At 39.3% G+C, this 16,622-nt stretch overlaps 1 protein-coding gene across 4 annotated transcripts in view; it reads left to right on the top strand.

The window, feature by feature from the left end:
* Nucleotides 1-11,529, top strand: part of LOC136676832 (interleukin-1 receptor accessory protein-like 1-B) — a 479,565-nt gene extending 468,036 nt beyond the window's left edge. For 2 of the 4 annotated variants that reach the window (XM_066654079.1, XM_066654078.1), the window contains exons 10-12: nucleotides 2,976-3,146; nucleotides 5,960-6,004; nucleotides 8,784-11,529. In XM_066654079.1, the coding sequence (XP_066510176.1) occupies nucleotides 2,976-3,146; nucleotides 5,960-6,004; nucleotides 8,784-9,526 (959 nt within the window). In that variant the 3' untranslated portion in view covers nucleotides 9,527-11,529. The remainder of the gene's footprint in view (nucleotides 1-2,975; nucleotides 3,147-5,959; nucleotides 6,005-8,783) is intronic. The other 2 variants (XM_066654081.1, XM_066654080.1) reach the window with 1 other exon arrangement.
* The last annotated feature ends 5,093 nt before the right edge of the window (nucleotides 11,530-16,622 follow it).

Genomic DNA, 16,622 nt, shown 5'->3' with positions numbered 1-16,622 from the left:
TGGGTGAGGGAGAGAAAAGTTAGAAGACAGAGTGTGTCTGGAATGAATGGTAGAAGAGAGAATGACGGAACAAAGGGAGGAGTCATAGAAAAAGTGAAAGAGATAGGAAGGAACTAGGGATAAGGCCAGGGAGAGTTTTGGGTAAAAAGTGGGTGGTAGGAGAGTGGATGTGGAGAAGAGTCAAAGAAAGGATGTCGAGAACATAGAGAACGCGTGAGAGAGTGATGTTGTGTAAAGAGCTCTCCTCAGGGAGCATTTGTCTTGTGCTCTTTGCTCCCTGAAGAACGTAGTCTGTTGTATCCTTCCTCCAAATCCTCAGACATTAATTTCCTTGTGTGTGTGCATGATTAGAACCACCTTACTCATAGGGCCCAATCAATAGTGTGGTTTGTCTATAACATTATATATTTTATTGAATATTTATAGCTGTTGGGTGAAATAAAGCTGATACTCTACTGTCATTTTTTTTATTTTTTATAAAAATGTAATAAAAATAAAAAAAGTACATTTCATCCATAAATAACTGTAAATTTTAACATCTGCTTTAAATTAAAACGTGTTCTAAAAAGCAGAGGTCCCCAACCATTGGGTCAGGGGTATCATCTGATCTACTCTCATAAAATATCCCCTGCTAGGACCCATGCTGTAAAGTACTAAAATGTTTCTATGATTTCAGTGACATGTAGTCACAGTAGTCACAGATTCTTTTACAGAAAGTATACATTATAAAGCTTATACACAAAAACAAACAAAAAAAAAAGAAAGAAACTGACACGGGGCCTTGATCTTACTAAAATAGAAAAGTAAAGAGAAATCTGCTTCTGACATGAAATATTAGCAATAAACCTTTTATAAAAGTTATTTTACCACATATTTTATTGTAGAGAAGCTCTGTATCCATACAAAATTCTTCTTACAGGCATTCAGATATGTGCTGTGTGCGTGTGAAACTTTCTGTGCCACACTTCAATTTTCAGTGCAATATCTATGTATTAAGAGTATTGTCATTTACATGAGCGCAAAGATGAGTGAGCCTACAGAGAAATAAGAGAATTGAGGATAGTCCTCAGCCATTAAGAATTGGTTAAGAACTGTGAAACTACCATTCTTCTCCTCATTGTCATTGGCAGTTTTAACATTGACAGATTCAGCAGCCTCGGGTTATGGGGAGCGGTAGTCACTAGAATTTAAAATTGCAGTTGTGTGCTTTTTTATAACTGTCTAATTTAATTTTATAAAAATAAGCAAGTGATTTTTCAATTAAGAATTAAAAATGGAAGTTTTGTTAGTTAAAGGACAAGTATATTTCATTATTTTTCAAATTAAATGAGCTTTAAATGTTATTTATCAATCTCCTAATATATCAATAAAGAATTTTAGATCAAATCAGGCATAAAAATTGGCACTCCACTATTGCCAGACAACTATCAGATGTTACAGTAACCAGGATCTGCCTGTGTCAGTTGGTCTGGACATCAAAATGGAGTCTTATGAAAGTCCACCATAAGTCATGGGCTTCTCATGGTACTTTTTTCATCTTAAAGAGTGAGAGAGATTTCCCTTTATCTCTCGAACAAGATGCTTATCCATATCTTGGGTAGGTGGTAGTGACATGCTTGAAAATAAAGACAAGGTGTCTCAGATGTAGATCAGTGTGAGGTGTGACAATGGTCAGAAACTGAAATGTCAGTTGGGAATATTGTACCTGCCTTTATTGTCTTGTATTGTTTATGATTAATCCCAATAGACGAGACACACTAATATATACACAGGCTGGACCTAACAGCAAGGTACAAAGAGCTCACTATTTTTCCTTTGAGACTAGAATGCGCATGGGTTTTTCCTTGAAAAATTATCTGGCAATGACAGCTGTTTTTCAGACCATTTGAATGAATTGCACAGATTCCTATTTTAGGAATAAAAAATGCCTCAATAACCATTAGTATTGGATCTCGCACTACATCCTAAGAATACGGCAGCCACACTTCATTAGTAATTACTCCCTGGGTACCGTTTTATAGGCTGGGATGTAAAAATAGCAAACTGTGATATAATAAGAGCTACATTCTGCACACAAACCGTAATTTTTCATCCTCAAATAAACAAAAATGGCTAAGAGAGGGCAATTGAATGCTCCACTGTGGTAAGATAAATCCAATTCATTTGGTCCCACCTTGGAAAAAGAGGCCACCGTTGTCGATAAGCCCCCACTCCATCTCCCTCCAGTGGCTCATTTTGAATGAGTTGCGTTCAAACACTCTGTGTGCAGTGAGTCAGCCTGCAGGCCCTGTGCTTCCACAGGTCGCCTCGGTGGTAAGTGGCCAACTGTTTAGAGAGGGTCCGAGATCGATGGCTCCTGCTGTTCTGGCTCGATGTGCATTAGCCTCCTTTTGTGACCGAGAGGTGCTCACTCACGGATATGCTGATTTTCTTTGTTATGGTAAATGGGCCAAGTGGAGCTGGCACAGGATGTGAAAGCTTAATACAACTTGCGTGTTCTGCCAATCTTTTGATTACTGCCCCGTTTCCCCTCTGCTACAGTGGGTCTCTATACAGCATAGCCCACACAAGTACCATGACCAGAGCGGCCAATGGAAATATACGCCATGTCAGTATGTTGTTTTTTAGATTTTTCATTAACATCAAAGTGTTTTGTTTGTAGAAATGCACCCCAAATTTATTATTATTTAATTAATTTATATTTATTTGAATTTGAGAGTGGCACAGTGGCCTCGAGGGTCCTAGGGGTTGTAGGTTCAAGCCCAACTCCCTGTGTCTGCATGGGCTTCCTCCTGGTGCTCCAGTTTCCTCCCACAGTCCAAAAACAGATGTTGGCAGATGGATTGGCAACTGAATGAATGATCAATGTACAAACACAGTGGTTTCTGAACAATGTACAAAAACATTTGGTATAAACCCAGTAGTGTTATGTAAAATAATGTGTTTTTTTTTAAACGTGTGTTTGTGTTTTGCAGAAAACAAGGACTATGATGCATACTTGTCCTACACCAAAGTGGATCCAGATCAGTGGAGCCAGGAAACCAGAGATGAGGAACGTTTTGCACTGGAGATTCTCCCAGATGTTCTTGAAAAACATTATGGGTATAAACTCTTCATCCCTGACAGGGATTTGATCCCTACTGGAAGTAAGTTCACCTGGATGTGAGCCTCTGCTCATCTGTCTGTCTGTCTGTGTGTGTTTCCAGTTTATCAGGTCATCCTATACCATTTATCAGCCACCATTTCAGCTATCATGGGGAAAGGGAACACGAAAGACAGCTGCTGTCCAAATATTATTCGAATTTGGCGTGTTGGCTTCTGTTGCACTGGTACGAGTGTATCAGGCACAGCAACATTGCTGTAGGTCTTTACAAACTGTATATTTACAAGCCATTTTCAGACACTCAGATATACCTGTAAGAATTCGTTACCTGGATTATGTTGAAGCTACTCTGCAGGGAGGTCACCGACTGGGCATCTCTGCTTTTCCTATTGGTCTTTGTCTAGCCTTTGTAGACAATAAAATGTTAACTACTACCTTAACATTGCTTATCCACTCCCAACATTGTCACACCTTTTCGCCAGTGTCAGTGTTAAGTGATGTGCTCAAAAAAGTACTTCGCCTTATAATACACTGTCAACAGCTGTCCTGTGGTGGTCCCTTTTCTTTGATGGTTTAGTAACCCAAAAATTGACTTGTGGTTAACTGATAGCCCTGATGTGTGCATGTACAAGACAATGAACTGTAGACTGTGTGTGTGTTTGTGTGAGAGCTTGAGTGTGTTTGTGCGTATTTCTGTGTTTTTGTTTGTTTGTATGTTGGTGTACACATGTATGTTTGACCTTGTCTTTTGTCCTTCTGTACATGTGTCTCTCATTTACATTTCACTGTGTGTTGTGCCCTAAACCCCAGCCTCAGCCATTGTGTCAAATCTCATTATAATTTCACATTTGGAGCAGGTTATATAAACATACACTCTGCAGTGGCTCACCTGCTGGAGGATCTCATTAGAATTTCACCATTCTTCCATTGCACCACCTGCTTTCATGAATGCCAGTCAGCTATCAACATTAAAACTGCCTCGGAGCGTCCAAAGACGGCCAGCCTAGCTCTGAATAGCAGCCATCTCTCTCATCACCACTGCTCTGTGCCTGTATTTGCAAAACAGCATCACTGTTTTGGTCCTTTGACAAGATTATGCACCCACTGAAGTTAAAAAAAAAAGCTGTGTTTATTTCAGATAATCACTGTTATAGTGCTGCAATTTTTTATTTATTTATTTATTTTGTCGTTTTCTTTTTTTGTGTGTGTCATGCTTTGCTTCCTACGGTTTTCTCCATCTTGCCCTCTTTGCTTTAAAATCCCTTTGTCGCTGTTTACATGCTGTGTATTTACTCACAGGGGACTGTTTGTTTTTAATGTGGGATGAATGGCGCAAACAGGGCTAAAAAAGCTTAAGCTGACACCTAGCCCTCACAATCATATTTTAATTCATAATGAATATGTTAGTTTTTCTGTGTTAAAGTTGAACGTAGGACATGAATTAGAATGTTATAATAGCCCATTTATTGTTTATTTTAATAGAAGATGGAAATAAAGAGGAATCTCATAGAGGAATCATGGTGTAAAAACATGCTGTCATTAAGTTTGGGCGGTACCACATTTTATCTTACCGTCATAACATTTCAAAGCTTTACTGTATTATACAGTGATAACAAAGGAGGGGGAGGGATTTAATAGGACCAAGGTAGCTCAGAGGGGAGGAGCTTAAATGTGCCAGGGCAGCTTGAAGTGCAGGTACAGTGATGTTTAATCACTTTGCATAGCTCTATGAGGGAGGTACAGTTCGTTCTGACTCTTACTGTGAGCCAGTAAAAAGGATGAGGGCATTCCTGTCTTACCTTGCACTATTTAAAAAGAGGGGCTTGTACCTTGTCTGCTTGTTTGGTAGTTTACTAGATCGACGTGGGTCAGAATTCATGTAGTTATTTTCAAATACTTGCTTTGTTAATGTCACCCGACATCACCTTATTTGTCATTTCCACAAGATTACAATGGAAAGGAAAATATAGGTGGGAAATTGTATTCCTATAACATCATAATTAATAATTGATTGGATAAAGGTCATATCCTGTATAAATAAAGTCTGAGTTACTGCTGAAAATAAACATTTTAAACTGTGTCTTATTGCACAGATTAAACGTACAATCTTAAAAATAAAGGTGTATGGCTTGGACTTAAGATGTTTTAAAACTGGTTAATGTTTTTATTGTTTTTAAAATGAAAATACAGTGTTACATTCACGTATCACACATCATATACAAAAGGATAATCCACTGTAAAGTTCCTCAGGATGATGCTCCCTAAAAATGTCCTCAGGAACCCTAGACCATCTACATCTTTGCTCTGTTGTTGTGCATTGTGAGTTAGACTCTCACAGTAATGTGTATGGCAGATGCTGAGGACATATTTGAGAGCCACTGAAATAGAAAACCAAAGTGGTTCTAGAGCATTATTCAGAAGAACCAACTTTGTTATGATTATTTTTAACAGTGTAGTTTTATTCACGCTGCCACTGGGCATCCCTATTGAAAATCCTTTTAGTCAGGGTCTTGGTTTAATCTGTGTGCGGAAAAAAGTTCTATATGTTGTATCTCGGACTGACTTTAGGATACGACCGTTAAAAAAAAACTTCTGAGACATGCTTAAGCTTCCCCGAAACGTATCTCCCACAAGCTTTGTTAGCCCTGAAGCACCAAGTCCCATATTAAACTGGGATAAACTGGTCATTTTTTAACTCAAAAGCAAATATGCAAAGGGCTAAAGATGAAACCCCAGCCAGACAAATAGAATGGTTCATGCCAGTTTCTCTTTTGTGGAAGTCCCTGTACTATTGTACTGATGAGTTGCTACTGATTCTTCTGATCATGCTTTGAATGTTGAAATATTTATGTTTAGGTTTCACCAATGATCATTTCCAGGATGACACGAGGCTCCTTAGAGGTACTCTTCCCCAGCTTTCACCACTTGTGTCAGCTATCGTACTGTGAGCCTTTTCTGAAACTTGTGGGGGGCAGGGGGATGGGGGGGGGTAGCGGGTGGCATGGTATTGTTGGGGACTTTGTGGATTGACATTTGCGTCTAAAAGGGGATGTGCTTGGGGCTCTGTGGCAGCTCCAGGGCCGTGACTTTAAAGCATCTATTGGCTCAAGCGGTACTCAGGGGGTTCGCTTAGTGATCTTAGTAAGTCTGGTATCAGACAAGTCTAGATGCTTTAGGGCAAAGACAGCAAAGAAAAGGGTGTGTGAATACTCTTAGTAAAAAAGGATAACTGGGAGTTGAATGTTAATACAGAAAGGAAAAGAGACATTACATATTTTGCATGACATTCTGGGCCCAATGTGCACATGTGAAGAGGCATAGTACAACATTTTAATGATGCTGCATTATGCACCTTGTCAGAAATGCACATTGCACCAGCTGCTATTCGCACTATGCTTGCGAGGCTTAACATTTTCAGTGAAACAGTGGAGCTGTAAACAAGCTAGGGACAAATTAGAAAATATCATTGATGGAAAGGTAGCAGTGTTTAAAAAAATGGTATTTGTGCTGAATTATTACATTTCAATTATGGCCTGTCATTCAGGCAGTTAAGGCTGTCAAGCTAAAAGAGCAGGTCAAGGGTTTATTAAAATAAACCAAAATCTGTAATAAGCCACACTTTACTATTTCCACCCCCGCTGTGGCTGACCTCACCTTTAACCTGGTTACGGGAGGAAATTTTCTACATGTTTTTTAATTAACACTACATAGCCAAAAGTAAATGGACATCATTTAGATATTTGCTTTGTCTTTATGGATATTACAGAAGCCCTGACATATAAGATGGGGAAAAAAATTAAAGTGTGTTCCTGAGCCTAAGTTTCACACAGTCTGCCTTTATAACACAGCAAAAGTACTTCACATAAAAAAAGGCTAATGGTATATCTGTTTTGAGCAGCAGGTCTTCATACAATCAGCTTTTTATTAAAATTAATAATATAACAGCAACTTCTTCCAGGACTATTAAAATCATCATTTATAATAAAGAAGAGCTGAACAGTTTATCTCACCTGTGGCTGTATAATTTACTCGTTTCTCTACGGTGACAGTCAATTCAGTTGGTCAAAGCTGGTACAGCATGCTAATTCTTTGCACTTCGCTCCTTTGAATTTTTTCCCGAAGCCTGGAAGGGTAAGACAAAAAAGTGCACTTTAACACACTTTAAACTTTTTTCAAAGTACTCTTTATGGCTTCCATAAGATATACAGTAATAACTACTTGGATCAAATATAAATGCTGTTTTGTAAAAATTGGAAACATCTAGGTGCAACCAAACTGCAGATCAGTAGCCCACACAAAAATACGTGTACTGATTGTGTGCTGCGGTATTCACCACCAAATTCCCAACTGCACACAAGATGCATGTTAAGGTTACATGTCTTCTGAGAAAGGACTTTTTTCTCTCTCTGTTTCATTAAGACCTGTGTAAAAAAAAAAATCAAGGTCATTAAAGAAATGGCTGTAACTTCATTAAACATCTCTTAGACAGGGCTTCTTGATAAACATCAGTCTCCACTCATGTGACTGAACAGATGAAAATCCCAGCAGCCATGTCCCCCAGACTCTAGTGGGAATCCTTGGGGTGACTAGAGACTGTTACGGTAGCAAAGGGAACAAAAAACACATATTAATCCTCATGCTTTCAGAGTAAGCCCATACAGATGTGATGTTGGTGTCCATATACTTTTGACCATATAGTTTTGTACAAGGTAGCTTTTCAGACAGAAAGTTCTTTAGGCATCTAAAGCCTGTGTGTATGGTGGTCCACTGTCACTGTCCCTTTGCATAGTGTTTTATCTCAAGTGCGTTATCTGTGTCTCTGAGCTTTTGTGATGTGTTTTTTTTTTTTTAATAAGAATACTGACTAAATAAACACTGCAGAGTAGCTACTTCAAAATCACAGATTTGTTTATCGTTATCAGGACATTCCCAAGTGATTTAAAGACCAAACTTTCCTTTAGAAACACACACAACAAAAGGACACCCAAAGTGATGGCATTAGGCTTTGTAGTTCTGTTCTCTTGTTTTAGCTCCATAGTGAGGTGTGGCGTTTGTTTTGCATTTAAAAGTGTTACTGATTAAGGTCTTTGGTTGTGCTTCAGTTGGCTGAAGCTTGTAGCTTTTGTTGAGCAGTTTAATCGGCGCAGAACAGTAGTGTATTAAATAAGGTTCTTAGAGATTGCCTGTGCTTCCGTTCTTGTTTGATGTTATGTTTTGTGTCTTGTGTTCTCCTCATTCTGTGTTTTCCAGTTTTATGTTCAGTGTTTGTTGTTGAAACTATTAAGTGCTGTACTTATGTTTCAAAATGTACCTGAAACAGTGTGGCAGTCTGTTCTGGAGGCTTATCAGTTTTCCCACAAGATGCCACAAGTACAACACATTTCAGGATGTCATTAAATCTGGATATTTCATTTTGTAATCAATGAGTTGATCATAATGATCTATATTTAATTCATATCAAATACTTACAATATTTGCTCCAACTATAAGATATTGTTAAATCATACACTATTCTAATAGTATTTCAAATGATCTTTTCTCTTGTTTTTTTTTTATTATCCAATTTCTTTCTATCTTTGAATCCCCATTTCTTCCTCTCACCCTCCTGCTCTTTCTTTCATGTCTTATCTTTCTCTCCCCATACTTTTCCTTGTTTCTTTCTCTCTCTCTTTCCCATTAGCATACATAGAAGACGTGGCACGCTGTGTGGATCAGAGCAAGCGTCTGATCATTGTCATGACGCCGAGCTATGTTGTGCGTCGGGGCTGGAGCATTTTTGAGCTGGAGACGCGCCTGCGCAGCATGCTGGCGAGTGGGGAAATCAAGGTGATTCTGATTGAGTGTGCAGAGCTACGTGGCATCATGAACTACCAGGAGGTGGAGGCACTTAAGCACACTATCAAGCTGCTGACCGTCATCAAGTGGCCCGGGCCCAAGGGCAGCAAGCTCGACTCCAAGTTCTGGAAGCGGCTACAGTACGAGATGCCTTTCAAACGACCTGAGCGAGCACTGTCCGGTGAGCAGGCTCTGGACGTGAGCGAGCAGGGCCCGTTCGGAGAGCTGCAGACCGTCTCGGCCATCTCCATGGCGGCAGCCACCTCCACAGCCATGGCGACGGCACACCCGGATCTGCGCTCCACCTTCCACAACAGCTACCACACCTCACTCAGACAGAAACACTACTACCGCAGCTACGAGTACGATGTGCCACAGTCCGGCACCCTGCCACCCATGACCTCGCTGGGCAACCAGCACACCTACTGCAACATCCCCATGACTCTCCTGAACGGCCAGCGGCCGCAGGGCAAAGGCCAGCGCTCTGAGCAGCAGCAGCAGCAGCAGCAGCTGGAGGAGCAGCACGCCAACAATGCCATGCTGCCTCTGTTGCCTCGGGAGACCAGTATTTCCAGTGTCATCTGGTGACGTCACCTTCCGTCAAGGGCATTGTTTTTATTTTCGTTGCTGTTTGTTGAGGCCCTAGTAATGGAGGAAAAAAAGAAGAAGAGAACTGGGGGAAATAAAAGAAAAGACAAAACAAACGTGGACTGCTGCTGTGAAAATTTTGCACCCCGGATCGCAGCGCAGAGAACTTCAGAGACCATCCAGGAACCCTGAAGCTGAACTCATTTCAGTTAAGAGGAGTGGGTGCGAAAGCCTAAAAACTTGGAGAACCCATCATGTTTCACATCTGCACACTTTTCTCACATGTAGACATGCACTCACACACACATAGGAACACAGAAACACATTAACGTCGCACTCACTCTGACACTTGCAAGGAATACAGGGTCTTGTACATATATTTGAGATTTCTTTGTAGCATTGGTATTTTTTTTCAGTTGTGTTCTTTTACTTGTTTTTATATCTAATTTCTTTTTTTTATTCTCCCTTATGAAAAAAAAAATTGAAAAGAGCTCTGTAAGGTATTCAGACTGGAGTCTTGTATTTTTCTCTTTACTTGTAGTTTGCAAGTGTGGTTTAAACATTTTTTTTTTATTTTATTTATTTTTTTTTTTTTTATAAATGTTCTGGGATTTGTGGCATTGTGATATTTCCTTTGAGAGAACACCATCATTTCTGGTTGTTGTTTGATTGGTAGTCTTGGGTTGGTTTTTTATTTTGTTTGTTTGTTTGTTTTTTTGGTGAATGAACAGTGGGTAATCTCTCAACTTTTAAGAGGACTATAGAACAAAACTTGATTATGCAAAAGGTGCAGAGGCCTGGGAGCAAATCCTCTTCCTGAACGAACGACCAAGCGGAAGACACCAGAGAGGAAACAAAACACCTCACCATGACGATCTAGTGTCTCTGCTATCTCTCTCTCTCTCTCTGTCTGTCCCTCTCTCTCATAAAATATCAATACTTTCTATTAAAAAGAGAAAACAAACAACAGCTTTGCTGTTTAGCTTGATAGTGAAAAATTTCATCAAAAGAAAAAAATCTGTATATTATTTTAAAGGAAAGAACTATATTTTTGTAACAAAAGAATTTGCTTGGAAAGACATACTTAGTCACGTTTCATTCCACTAATGAGAGGTGTAGAGTGAGTTGTTTGCATAACGTCTTACCTTTAATTTGAAAGGAAAAAAAATGAAAAGTATTTTTAAAGTGTTTCTGTCGATCTTAAATCATGGTTGGGCAAAGGGGAAAAGAGTATATTTGTGTTTTTAGGACTATCTTACCCATGCTGACAGTGTCATTTCTGAGTGTGCATAGCAACTAGATATGTATTCAATTTATAATATAAATAACTATATTATATAAATATATATATATATTTAAAGACATTTCACAACTGACAAAAGTGCTTATCATCAAAGCAAAACCATAACTTGAAACAACAGCATCATGTTTTTTTTTTTTTTTTTTTGTAGCTACATATTAAAACCTGTTAACCTCTTTTAGTGCCTCCCTGCTGTCCCATGACAAAGCCCCACCTATCTGTTTGGCATGGCACTGCATCAGGTATTCGTTTAATTCCTGACAATAACTAACTGCCATGCCATTTCTTCTTCTCTAAAGCTCATCTTTGGTGTGAAACTGAAGGATGAACTGAGAGATTATACACCCTTTAGCCATAATATAACTCACATTTTATACTCATTATCATCTCCATTATCCCATAGTTGATAGTTGCACTTTACAGTTCAATAATTACAGACTGAAATTACATTGTAGACCATCGGTAGCTCATTTATTGCTGCACGGTTTGTGTTGGTCGTCCTTCATCGGTGGAAACAGGATGCTTTGTGCTGCATATTTTTGGTTGGTGGACTATTCTCAGTCCAGCAGTGACACTAAGGTCATTAAAAAGTCCATAAGCACCTTTGTGTCTTATCCACTCTTACCTCTGCAGTCAGTGACACTGCAGCACTAAGGATGATATGCCACACAAATAATACATGCTCTGTGGAGGTCCTGACCTTGGTGGAACAGGGATAACGGGGGGGGGGGGGGGTAGGGTCTTATTCCATCAACACCCTCATTCATCATTATATAAAGTTGCTTTTGAATGAGGGTCTGAAAGCTACCACCACTGTTATCGCCTAGAGCCTTGTTACCAGTCAAACGGGCGTTTTGCTTCTGTCGGCTAGAGAACAAAAACTGTTGTCGGTTCAAAGAGGCAAAACCAAAGCAGGCATTTTGTTGATTGTTACCCTGTTATTTTGCATTTTTCCAAACGGTCCTTTGTGTCAAGGGCAGCAGAATAGAGATTACGTGATGACAGGCAGCACATTTTTTGTTAAATTTTATGTTTTTTAAATGATTGGATTTGTTTGCTTGTTTCGTTCTTATGAAAGTGGATAATATTCTATTCATAGTATCTGCGTATTGTTATATAACATTAACCATGATTCAGATTCTGTCACTCGCCAAAAGATCTGATTAAGTCAAAAAAACAGATGATATGCAAAACTATGTAAATTAGGTAAACGGGGTGGGAGGCAGGTTTGCTTCTGATCATCAAACCACCTTTGATTCTTCAAATGTCTCCATTAAACTTTTCACCTTTGCCGGATCTGTTGTGGGTATTTTCTACTGGAGCTACACTTCTCTCAGAGGCACTACTCAGAGGCCAGATAAGTCAGAAGTCGTCAAATGCTAAGCTGGCAGAAACCTACATGGAGAGGCTGTCCCATTTAAACCTTCACCAACCAGATTTTTTCATTTGGTTTTGTTGGCAGTTTTCTTTGTTTTTTTGTTTCCTGTAACATTGTGTATATATATATATATATATTTAAACAAAAATAATAAAAAAACAAAAACAAAAAAAAAACACACGGTAATAAGATGAAGACAATCTAGCCACATTCATAAAATACCAATGTCTGCATCTTTCCAAGTCAGTGGCGAGTATTTTCATGAACAATTATGATAAAAGTGATCAAAATGGATGAGGATGATGATGATGATGATGATGATGATGATAATAATATATAGCACAGATTTATCCCTGGCACTTTCACAACTCTGACACTAAAGATTAAGGTTCTGTTTGTCTCCTGTTTTTGAATTTTCTCTTTTTTATTCAGTACCTGCAATGTTAATTGAAAAGATACTATTAATAATAATAAAATACACATTTATTAATTGTTCTTTAGACCCTCTTAATTAATGACCATTTATGTTAGTGTTCTGTTCACTGTGTATCATTTACAGTACTGTGCAAACTTATGTTAAAGGTGCCGTATCCGGTGTTGTAAACATTAACATAACAGCAGACAACACACATTTCAGTGTAAAGAGTAAAGGCCTCCTAAGCCGAGAAAGAAGCCACACACCCGCATGTTTGTTTTGCCCTCCAAAGGCACATATGATTCAAGAAAATATATTAACTTAGTATTGGGTGATAACTTCAAATAATAATTGAATGCCATGAGGAGAGGTTTGGAAAGGGTTAAACAAACACATTCACATCCAGAATATCACTACTCTGATTGTAATAATGTTATTTGTTTTTATTCTTATATTAGGATATTACTTTTTGTGCAAATCAACTCTTACTGCTCAGATAAATAGCTTTTTAACTCTAATTTTCTCAGGTGCCTGAGACTTCTGCAAAGTACTGTATGTTACAGTATGAATGAGAGAACGAGTAAATGAGTCAGGCTTTGCTGTTACATCCAGTAAAACCCTCAGCCACCCTGCTTGGATGAGAATAGCCCATCAGCCGAAGCCATGACATCGTCTTTGATGCAAAGCACTGACTAGCACCCCCTTGTGGAGTACACCCACATGACTCTATGCATGAATGCAAGATTGAGTGAATAACAAGGCAGTTGCTTCTAATAAAACCCTCCTGTGCTCATAGACAGCTCTTGGATGATGAAGGTGGCTAATGAAGCACAGCAACCGTCCGTATTTGTCCAACTGTTCTCCTACACAGTGCAACTATATGGTAGGTATGTCTGATTAAATGGAGTGTTGCTTCAAGGTAGATGCACCTAATAAACGGGCGAGTGCCTATGCATTTGTTTATGAAGTACCCAATTGAGTCTTGTGGAACAATTTTTAAGCACATCTGCAGTGTTTCCCTTACCAGCAGTGTGTGAAACTGACAGTAAAACAGGAAACATAGTGTTAGCTGTGTTTACCTGCTCATTACTCGTTTTCTGCAGAGAAAGAGGGAGGGTGGGGGGGCATGTTGTCTGTCATGTTGCACCGCAGCAGTTGGGCCCCCCTGCCTGTAACCATGAGAACCATGTCAGCCTCCCTCCTGATGAGAGCAAAAATGAGCCAGAGGAATCTGTTTTTTTTATTGTGGGTTTTTTCCCCCTTTTTGGAGAAAAGATTTGAGAGTCTGTGCAGAGGAGAGGAGAGAATGACGAGACAGAAAAAGAACAGAGTGACATTCATGAATAAACAAAGGTTTGCACTTGTTTCCTCTTCATAAAACCACCCCTCCTTCCATGCACACATACTCCAGTGCACCCAGGCTCTCCGTTTTAATTGGCCGACTTGGGCAAGTGCTGACCAAAAGGCAAGCCTTCATTTCAGCTCTAATTAAGATAATTGTGTTTGGGCCCCAATGCTGATCACTGCCTGGAGACCGTAAAGCCAATAGTGGCTCTGTTAATTCCCTGATGGGCCACACAAATCAGTTAGCCTGCAGAGGCTCTCACACTAGCTCAGGCACACACACACAGCCTGTCTGTCTGCCCAGTGCTGTGGGCATCAGACTCTCACTTCTGAGAAGCTTGGAGTTCTTCTGATGCCAGGAGACCGCTCTGAATGCTGCAGCTGGAGTTTTTTCGGATTTCAGGATAACAGTTCTCGCGCTCTCTCAGACTAAGAGAAATTTTATTTGAATTGATTTTATTTTAAATAGGCAAAAAAATCGGTACATGATTTAGACTTTAGCATATGTGGTACATTATATTGCAGTATTATTTGTGCAAGAAAAACGTGTGTGTCTATCTTCCTAATGCCCCCCCCTCCGTTTCTCCCTTGCACTCACCAATGCCTATAACTCACAGCCTTGCTGTAAAATCAGGATTCAGCAATCAATAGGATTCTTCATTCTGCTCTGCTTCTCTAGACCTGAGCTGTTGAATCACACAACAACGCACACACAGCCTCAGGTGAGTCAATATACCCTGCAAATAAGTACTCTCACTTTATACATCCACTCAGCCCTCTACAGCTTTTCCCTGTAGCCATACCACGTTCTCAGTGGCATCTAGATGGAGTGAAGTTTGAGTGTGGAATCGAACATGTTGGAATATGATTTATCCCAGGCACTGTCTACTGGATGTTATATATCTGACCAACATTCAATGTGCCCAATGCTCATCCATCACATTTGAAGCCAGGTTAAGTCGAATAAAAATAACAAACTTTGGTTTCCAGTTACATCTATTGTATTAATGCCACAAAGAACCATAGCATCTGACTGGTTTCAGGGCTACGGAGTCATTGTGCCACAACTGCTAGTTTGAAGGGTACATTTCGAAAGGCGAGTAATGTAAATTGTTTCTTTCATATGAGCCCTTTTATTAATACTATCACCATAGTGACAGTGTGACAAATAATTAAATACATTTTCATATAAATATAGATACGCACATGAATTCAAATCTCAGTGTAAAAGAAATATTAATACATCTATGGATTTGCAAATGGATGGACCAATTGAATTCAAACTCAGGATTATTTTGCCATTTTGCATATTATTTTTTTTATTTTAATTTTGCTACTGACATGTTTCCATAGGACATCGACTCACTCTGTGTAAATTTCCATCCTGAAAATGTTGGTCCAGAACTGCTGACCTAAACCAGAGGCGATATGAAATGATGGGACTTTAGTGGGCTGATCTGCACAAGAAAATATATAAGAAATGATGTGCAGTTTAGGTTCCATGTAGACATAGATAGATTTCTTATTTTTGAACTTACCTGAATCAACTGCTTTGAATGTGCAGGTTGTACTGCAGCAGTAAACTGTGTTGGTCTGGGTGGAAAATGTCCTTCGAGCATTAGCCTTCACTAATCACTCCTTCTGTTCTGCTACATTTCCAGCCTAATGTAAAGAGCAGAGGTCAATAGCAGGAGATATTTAAAGGTGCATGGCTCTCATAATCGCACACAGACGCACACCGTCTAAACAATTGCTTATTGAGCATTCAGCCACCCAAGCATGTAACCTTCCTTCTCTGAGACAAACTCACCTTGCTTGTCCTCCACTGATGAGCACTATAGGTAAGGTATCCACTCAGTGGGACTCCAGCACTGGCAGCTACAAGAAGACTGCAAGAATGCGGCCTACAACTCCAGATGTTTTCATTTAACATAAAGCAAACGCCATCTGGCTGATGGATATCATCCTCGCCTCTCCAGCTCCAATCCCACTCACTTCATTAAAGAGCAACACAGGGAAGCATCTTCCAGACAGCCAGCATGAGTGAGAATGACTTTATCACATTAGATCTCTTCTTCTGAAGCTAGAGCACAGCTCTATCGCTCTGTAAGTGCATGTCATTAATAACACCAGTAAACAATGTCAGGAAACACATATTACACGTTAATATATATCCTACATTGTTGTTGTATTAAACATTGTATAAATATGGTGGAAAACCTCTGGTCAAATGACATGTTTTGATGATTTTATAAGAGAAAGTATTTTAATACATCCTCCAAAAAGCAAAATATAATAAAATAAAGTAAAAAGCATCTGTGTGGAAATTATAGTGTAGAGTTTCTATTAATGTTGACATATTTTTAACAACATTCTTCATAATAGTTTGACCAAAGGTCACCTAAACCCCCACGTGTGACTAAACACTTATCGGTCACAACATTAAACCACTGACAGCTGAAGTGAATTACATAGATGTGTTGAAAACTGGAAAAATAGTCAAGCTTAAGGATGTCAATGACTCTGACAAGGCCCCTACCGGGATAGTTGTAACATTGTGGTCAAGGCAGCTCCCAAACTGCAGCTTTTGATTAGTGTTTCCAATATTTATACTGTGAGTCTGAGCTAATAATCCCTCAAAATATTGTTTTGAAATAAA

Source organism: Hoplias malabaricus, chromosome X2 (genome assembly GCF_029633855.1).
Source record: "Hoplias malabaricus isolate fHopMal1 chromosome X2, fHopMal1.hap1, whole genome shotgun sequence".
Classification (NCBI taxonomy): Eukaryota; Metazoa; Chordata; class Actinopteri; order Characiformes; family Erythrinidae; genus Hoplias; species Hoplias malabaricus.
The sequence above is the reverse complement of the archived record's forward strand: the minus strand, read 5'-3'. Positions and strand labels throughout refer to the sequence as shown.